The sequence below is a fragment of the Cebus imitator genome, unplaced genomic scaffold (assembly GCF_001604975.1).
Source record: "Cebus imitator isolate Cc_AM_T3 unplaced genomic scaffold, Cebus_imitator-1.0 Scaffold404, whole genome shotgun sequence".
Taxonomy (NCBI): domain Eukaryota; kingdom Metazoa; phylum Chordata; class Mammalia; order Primates; family Cebidae; genus Cebus; species Cebus imitator.
The window spans coordinates 1,526,417-1,535,010 of NW_016107719.1; the positions used below are offsets into that span (position 1 = coordinate 1,526,417).

Here is an 8,594-nt window from a genome sequence, read left to right on the forward strand (position 1 = left end):
TGGGATTACAGGTGCGCACCACCACACCTGGCTAATTTTTGTATTTTTAGTAGAGACGGGGTTTCTCCATGTTGGTCAGGCTGGTCTCAAACTCCTGATCTTGTGATCTGCCCACTTCAGCCTCCCGAAGTGTTGGGATTACAGTGGTGAGCCACTACACCTGGCCAATTTTTGTATTTTTAGTAGAGCCAGTGGTCTGCCATGTTGGCCAGGCTGGTCTCGAACTCTTGGCTTCAAGGGATCCTGCCGCCTTGGCCTCCCAAAGTGCTGGGATTACTGGTGTGAGCCACTGTGCCCAGCCTAGGAGTCTTATTTCTAAGGAAGAAGGGTTCCACGAGGGGAATTCTATCTTGCAGGGCTATTGGGAAAATTACATGAGATAACATACAGCACCTAGAAAATATTTAACCAAGCGAGCTGTCTTTCTCCTCCATATCAGAGACATCCCTTTGAGATTTCAGGCATCTTGTTACTAGTTGGTAGAATGGAGGCTGCTGTTACTTGTGGGGTGTTGAAGTCATTCAGATTTAGTGAACTTGAATCTGAGGACTGGAAATCACCATCTGCTTAAATTCACACATGTATCAAACATCACCTGCTTAAGTTCATTTCTCAGCCCAAGTCAGCCTTGGGGATTCCTGGCAGAGACAGCAGACTCAGCCCTTGGCATAGCTGAATGAGGTCTAGGAAGCTCAAAGAGGCTGGTGTCTACATTTATCAAATGAAAAAGTGATCATCTCATTCACTCATTTGTTTTGTGCCAGGCACTGAGTTAGGAGCTGGAGATTAAGAGGTAGGCCCTGCCATGGAGTCCTCTCTTGAAGAGCGGGAGACGGACTTGTACAGAGACATTTACAGAGCATGTGATCATGGGATAAAAGGAACATATGGAGCTATGGCGGCAGTGTGCCCCTCATTTGAGTGAAAAAAGACCGTCTTGAGGAAATAACTCCAGTCTTAAGGTACAAATAGGAGTGCTCTCGGCCAGTGTGGTTTCGTTCAGCCAGCATCAGCGTCACCTGGGAACTTGTTAGAAATACAAACTCTCAAAAAAAAGAAAAGAAATACGAAGTCTCAGTTCAGGTGCAGTGGCTTACGCCTGTAATCCCAGCACTTTGGGAGGCCGAGGTGGGTGGATCACGAGGTCAGGAGATTGAGACCATCCTGGCTAACACTGTGAAACCCTGTCTCTACGAAAAATACAAAACATTAAGCAGGCATGGTGGCAGGTACCTGTAATCCCAGCTACTTGGGAGGCTGAGGCAGGAGAATCACTTGAACCCGGGAGGCAGAGGTTGCAGTGAGCCAAGATCAAGACACTGCACTCTAGCCTGGGCAACAAGAGTGAGACTCTGTCTCAAAAAAAAAAAAACAAAACATACAAACTCTCAGGCCTATCTAGAGCTATGAAATCAAAAGCTCTGGGGGCAAGGGAAGAGAGAGCATCTGTGTTTTGATGTACACTCTTGAAAACTGCAGGTCTGTAAGGTTAGCGGCCACATAAAAATGAAATCATTATATGCTAGAGGATAGCTACTATGATTAGAAGGAGAGCTTTTCTGAAGGAGCAATGGTCAGTTAATTCAAGGGATGTTAGCAGGCATATAAGTAGTTCCAGCTACTCGGGAGGCTGAAGGAGGAGGATCACTTGACCCCAGGAGTTTGAGGTCAGCCTGGGCAACAACAACAACAACAACAACAACAAAAGGTTGGGTGTGGTGGCTCACACCTGTAATCCCAGCACTTTGGGAGGCCGAGGTGGGAGGATCACCTGAGGTCAGGAGTTTGAGACCAGCCTGACCAGCATGGTGAAATCCTGTCTCTACTAAAAATACAAAAATTAGCCAGATGTGGTGGTACATGCCTGTAATCCCAGCTAGTCAGGAGGCTGAGACAGGAGAATCACTTGAACTTAGGAGGTGGAGATTGCAGTGAGCTGAGATCATGCCATTGCACTCCAGTCTGGGCAACAAGAGTGAAACTCCTTCTCAAAAAGAAAAGAAAAAAAAAAGACACTAGTCCTTGTGGAAGAATGCTCTGAAGTCACTGATGCATATCCATGAAATTGTTTTAAAATTGTTTCAAGAGCCCTGGAATGCCACTGGTAAATCCCCTGAAATATAGACTAATCCTGTTTTGCTTAATGCTCCACAAATGGAGGGGACGGCCAGGGCACCTTTGACTCTTCATGGTAGCACCATCAGTCCCAGTTAGAAGCACTGAGTTATTTAATGAAAGAGTCATTAACTTCAAATTCTAGGCCATTGGACCCAAGAGAAATTGCGAACACATTTAACCTCTTCATGTCACGTTACGGCAGAACACTGGTCCTTAGGTTTGGTAGGCTTGGAGCCTAGTAAACAGGCTGGGAAATGACTTCATAGATTCCTATGTCTCTCTCCCTTTTTAGGTGGTTTTTCTACTCTGTGCCTATGCCACAGTGTACATGATATATGGGAAATTTCGTAAAACTTTTGACAGTGAGAATGACACATTCCGCCTGGAGTTTCTTCTTGTCCCAGTCATTGGCCTTTCCTTCCTTGAGAACTACAGTTTCACTCCGCTGGAGGTAAGGGAAGGGACTGAGTATCAGTTCTCAAAGGGAATTAAGCCCAGACCCTGGGCTTGCCTTCTGCTTACAACTGTGACCATGACTCATGTATTCTTCAGTTTTAAGTTTAGAAGAAATTGACAAGCTATTTACAATGCTTTACTTGAAAATGGGCACATCTAAATAGTCATGATGTCCATAAACCGAGCAGGCATCACAGCCCTATTTCTGGCTGTTGAGACCTTCTGTTCAATAGATGATTAGCAGATACCTGGAGCACAGTCCAGGCCCAGAAATTTTAACTCAGTAAGTCTGGACTGTGGCCCATGAATCTGCAGGCAACAAGCATCTTGGGAGATTCTGATGCTGGTGTTTATGGACAACACTTTTTTTTCTTTGATACATAGTCTTGCTTTGTCCCCTAGGCTAGAGTGCAGTGGCATAATCTCGGCTCACTGCAACCTCCTCTTGGGTTCAAGTGATTCTTCTGTCTCGGCTTCCTGAGTAGTTGGGACTACAGATGCGTGCCACCACACCCAGATAATTTTTGTAGTTTCACCATGTTGGCCAGGCTAGCATCCAACTCCTGACCTCAAGTGATCCATCTGCCTTGGTCTCCCAAAGTGCCGGGATTACAGGTGAGCCACTACACCTGGCAACATGACTATATTTTAAGAAACTGTGGCTTCGGTTATGATTTTATACTCTAAAACTATCATTTAAAAATTGTTTTTGGCCGGGTTTGCATGCCTGTAGTCCCAGCTACTGGGGAAGGTGAGATGGAAAGATCGCTTAAGCCCAGGAGATCAAGGCTGCAGCAAGCTGTGATCATGCCACTGCACTCCAGCCTGGATGACCGAGCAAGACCTTGCCTTTAAAAAATAATTTTAAAAAGGCCAGGCGTGGTGGCTCACGCCTGTAATCTATGCACTTTGGAGGCCAAGGTGGGCGGCTCACCTGAGGTCAGGAGTTCAAGACCAGCCTGCTGACCAACAAGGTGAAACCCCATCTTTAAAAAAATAATAACTAATCCCAGCACTTTGGGAGGCCGAGGCGGGTGGATCACGAGGTCAAGAGATCGAGACCATCCTGGTCAACATGGTGAAACCCCGTCTCTACTAAAAATACGAAAAATTAGCTGGGCATGGTGGCACGTGCCTGTAATCCCAGCTAATCAGGAGGCTGAGGCAGGAGAATTGCCTGAACCCAGGAGGCGGAGGTTGCGGTGAGCCGAGATCGCGCCATTGCACTCCAGCCTGGGTAACAAGAGTGAAACTCCGACTCAAAAAATTAAAAAAAAAAAAAATAAATTTTAAAAAAAAGAAATGCTCATGCTACACTGTGAAAAAAGCAGTGTACTGCCTAATCTTTCAAAAATTATAAAGAAAACCCTTATATTTACCTAGTAGAGATGGAAGGCTACACTGTTAAAATATAATTTTCATTGAGTACCTTTTTCCCCCTTACTGTATGTTCCCCAGCAAGCTATTGTTTTAGAAATTACATTTTAAGAAGATAGGCCCCTTCTAGGTTTGTTCAGTAGCCGGCTGCTCTCTCTTTGGCTCAGATCCTCTGGACTTTCTCTATCTACCTGGAATCAGTGGCTATTCTGCCCCAGCTCTTCATGATCAGCAAGACTGGAGAGGCTGAGACCATTACTACTCACTACCTGTTCTTTCTGGGTCTGTACCGGGCACTCTACCTGGCTAACTGGATCAGGCGGTACCAGACTGAGAATTTCTATGACCAAATAGCAGTGGTGTCTGGAGTAGTACAAACCATCTTCTACTTGTATGTGACCAAAGGTAGGTCCTGGGGTAACAGCAATGATGCTGGCACTGGCCTAAAGAGGTACTCATCCATTCACTAAGTATTCTGGCAGATGCAGAGGTGAACAAAGTCTCTGCCATTTACGGTGTTTGTGTTCTAATGCAAGACAAATGCCATAAAAACTGCAAGCCAATAGGTTATGTGTACTGTACAAGTCAGCTGTGAGATGACAGATTTGGTTAATAGTGAAAAACATTCCAGAACTTACTACAAGCCCCAAAGCAACAACCAGCTTGGTGAGATGGACAAAAAGGCTAGTGGGGTCAAAATCTATAAACCTGGAGGTAACAGGTCAACCAATACCAGTTCACATAGCTGAGGGGTGTCCAACCTTTTGGCTTTCCTGGCCCACACTGGAAAAATTGTCCTGGGCCACACAAAATACACTGATAGCTTATCAGCTTTAAAAAAAAAATTGCAAAAACCTCAGTTTTAAGAAAGTTTACAGGCCGGGCGCGGTGGCTCAAGCCTGTAATCCCAGCACTTTGGGAGGCTGAGGCGGGTGGATCACAAGGTCAAGAGATCGAGACCATCCTGGTCAACATGGTGAAACCCCGTCTCTACTAAAAATACAAAAAATTAGCTGGGCATGGTGGCGCGTGCCTGTAGTCCCAGCTACTCAGGAGGCTGAGGCAGGAGAATTGCCTGAACCCAGGAGGCGGAGGTTGCGGTGAGCCGAGATCGCGCCATTGCACTCCAACCTGGGTAACAAGAGTGAAACTCCGTCTCAAAAAAAAAAAAAAAAAGTTTACAAATTTATGTTGGGCCACAAAGCCATCCTGGGCCACAGGTTGGATAAGCTTGACACAGCATAGGTCAGGGTAGTAGGTTTGCACTATTATCTGATTGCCAAGGTCATTTAAAAACCCAACCCATGAGCTGCTATGTAGGGTAAAAAGCAGTCAAAGTACAGTAACTAGCCATGGGGCAGTTGAAGTTTTTCAGGAAAAAGGCTCTAGGTGGAAAGATGTGGACACAAGTGCTGGGACTTTAGAGGGACTGTTGATAGTTTGCATGAGAGGTACAATAGACAAACTGAGGCCAACTGCTAAGTTTACAGCTGAGGGAAGGGCATCAGTAACCGATATGGGGATCAGTAAGTCCATAGTCAACTGGAGATGAAGATTCCCCCTTTAACAATCACATTTAACTGTGAGCTGGCAATTAAGATACTGAGATTATGCACAGAATAAAGCAGTCCTTTCATCAGATGGTAAATTCTAATTTCATCTCCATTTTCTTCCAGTCCTTAAGGGAAAGAAGTTAAGTCTTCCAATGCCAATTTGAGGAATCTCAGAGATGGTCGATGCCTTAATTTAACAAGCACATGAAGGAAACTACTTTGAACATTCTCCTTGGCAACTTACCGTAACTTGGGATCAAATGTTAAAACTAGAAAAATGCTTAGTGTGGATTTCAGCAAAGCCTGATCATCCCACCTCAGATTGCCCTTAAAGACCCATTATGAGGTCATAAAAAACCTGGGCCAACTGTACAAGTATGATGCCTCAAAATAACTGCAACAAACCGTACCAATGAAATGGATCAAATAAATGATTGCTAAGGCCAAAGGCCAAGACTCGTGACAAGGAAGTCAACCCCAATCTGGAATGATGTCCCTCCTGTTAAAGAATGTCCCAACTAAAGAGCAGCTGAAATATTAGAGTAGGCTCTTGTGAATTTCCACTTTCCAGCTAGGTGACCCAATTTAGGTGATCAAAATACAAAAGTGACAGCTAGTTTTAAGTGTGAAACTGTTATTTCCACACTGCCTTCAGGCCAGAAGCAAACCAAATTTACCAGGTTTGCCTGGAGTAGTTTTGTGCCTCACCTTTTACTTTTTTTTCAAACCAGTGACTGATACCAGCCTTGCACTTAATAACCACCAAAGGTTAGTACCATTTGCACAATCGCTGTCTTACTAATGAGCAGAGATATACCCAAGCCCTTACCTACAAGGTATCCTGCTAAGATGTCAACTCGAATTCTTGTATTAAGCTCAATCAATCCCACTTCCTTTCAGTTTTAGGTGGTGCTAAGGTGATGAGTCAATCCAACATCCCCAACCTTTGTCTTGAAACAAAAACTGTTTTAAGATGTCTACTATTCAGAAAATTTTTAAGCAATAAAAGCTCACACCTTATTGTCAACAGTGTTTTTATTTATACCTACAAAAAGAAAACAAGATGGTATCAAAAGGACAATTTACAAACTAATAGTAGTAACATAGCTTTCAGCATCCTGTGCCTGAACATCACACATCTACAAATCTTTCAAGTCATAATGCAACAGGAATGTTTGGAGACCAGCAGGACATGAACAGAGCACTGATCCCAAGCAAAAGCCACTAACCTTTTAGATGAGAAGTCCACACAACAAATTGTTAGGGAGAATTGGGGAGAAGCAGCCCATTGCTTAATACATTGAAACCCTTTCCCTAAGTTGAGTTTCAACCATGAATGCAGTAACTAGCATAAAATGATTCTTCTGCTCATGTTCTGAAGCCAACAGCAGAACCTGAATTATGAGTGACAGACACGGAGGCAGAAGAGTTAAACTCTGCTAGATTTCAGCTGTGCTCAGGCCATAATAGCTTTTGAGGTTTGGAATTTACTGTTATTTTATGATTACCATGTCCCAGGTGGAAAAAGGGAAGCAAGCAATCCAAATAACCCACTTGCTTGCCCAGAGACCTTTCCCTCAAACAGATGCTTTTAAGAGCTGCAAGAGAGTAGGGCATCCCTTGTGGTGGAACCTCTATGTTTAAAGAAAGAGGAAAAAAAAACCCAGTTTGGTTGTAGAAAACAATGCCCATAACAGACTGGCCAGTGCTTAGACGAATCTGGGGTGAACATTTTGGTGTGAAAGCACGGAGCAGTTTGCCACGTTTCTTCTGTGCCTACCATCCTCCCTTGGCCTCAACTTCTATAAGATTTGGGGGGGGGGGGGCAAAAAGAGAAGTTAAGAAGAAAGTGGAAAATCAAAGATGTCGGTTTTTACATGCATATATTTCAGCTTATGCTGACAACCTACCTGTATGTTGCACATTAAATCATACTTTCAGAAGCCCTCAGAAACCATCCCTCTCCCCCTAAAGAATTTAAAATGAAAATAGTAACAAAAACCTCAAGTATTTAGATCTTACAAATTAGCAAGCATTCAGGCCTTAGCCAAAGAATGCAGTGGAACCTTCCACCTTTAACTGCATTGTGAACGAATACCAATTAACAGCATAAAAATTAAGTCCCATATCAGATCTGGAAGGGGTTTCTGGGGCTGTCTGCTGTTTTTATCCTGTTGCAGTGAACACAACAGCAGAAAATTCTTTCTGGGTCCATCTGCTCTAAAAACTCTTGGTAAAACAGCATTACTATGAAGAGGATGAACTCACCAACCTTCAGATGGAGGAAAAGTGAAAAGGACTTAGGCTTTAGTCCTCCATAATTTTTCTTAAGCACTACCTACCTGTAGTAAGCTGAGTGCAAAAGGATACTGAAGAAAATCTGCACCCAGAAGTTGTTAGAAAGCACTGCAGAGAACAGGGTATGAAGAAAACAAGAGTTCTTAATAAACCCTTAAGATTTTTTGTTCAAGGTAACTTTGCCAAAAGGGCACAGTAACTGGCAAAGAGTTGCTTTTATTCTAGCTCTACACTGCATTTGCCCATTTTGAATATATTGTTTGTAATAAAAGTCGCTTTTTACACTGCAGGTCAATACAAAAACTGGTTAGTACATTTCTAGTGAGCATTTACATTCATTTGCTCACAGCAGCTGTCTGGCTGGAAAACGAATTTCACAGATGGTCCCCAGATATATTGGGAAGAAATACGGGCCGCTTCTACCCAGATGCTGAGATGCTAGAGTTTAACCACTGCAATAAACACTTGTGGTTTTTAATTTAAAGGATACATAAGACTCAGCAATTCAATTTCTAACTTGACACTAAAATGGTTATTTTTCAGTAATGGGGGTGGGAAGGCAGAATGTAAAAGGAGATAAAACCAATTAGTAATTTTTAACTGTTAAATGCACTCAAGTAGCCAGTCAAAACAGGCAGCCTGAGGAAACCTTTTCCAACTTGAAAACATTTAAAAGCACTATAGAAAATGTGCAGGGAAATCCCTCCTGGTTTTCTAACCCAGTAATGAGAAATTTTTAAAGCACAGATGCCATCTTCCTCTGCAAAACAATTCAGCCCTCCTCCTCCCCCC

The 8,594-nt window shown here is 43.5% G+C and overlaps 2 protein-coding genes across 2 annotated transcripts in view; one reads left to right on the plus strand and one right to left on the minus strand.

The window, feature by feature from the left end:
• KDELR3 (KDEL endoplasmic reticulum protein retention receptor 3) overlaps positions 1–6,531 on the plus strand; it is a 16,135-nt gene extending 9,604 nt beyond the window's left edge. The window contains exons 3-5 of the mRNA XM_017509002.2: positions 2,411–2,569; positions 4,119–4,356; positions 5,628–6,531. Of these exons, the coding sequence (XP_017364491.1) occupies positions 2,411–2,569; positions 4,119–4,356; positions 5,628–5,668 (438 nt within the window). The 3' untranslated portion in view covers positions 5,669–6,531. The remainder of the gene's footprint in view (positions 1–2,410; positions 2,570–4,118; positions 4,357–5,627) is intronic.
• Positions 6,522–8,594, minus strand: part of DDX17 (DEAD-box helicase 17) — a 26,426-nt gene continuing 24,353 nt past the window's right edge. Inside the window, exon 13 of the mRNA XM_017509000.2 lies at positions 6,522–8,594. This exon is cut by the window's right edge and continues 909 nt beyond it. The gene's annotated coding sequence lies outside the window, so the exon portion shown is untranslated.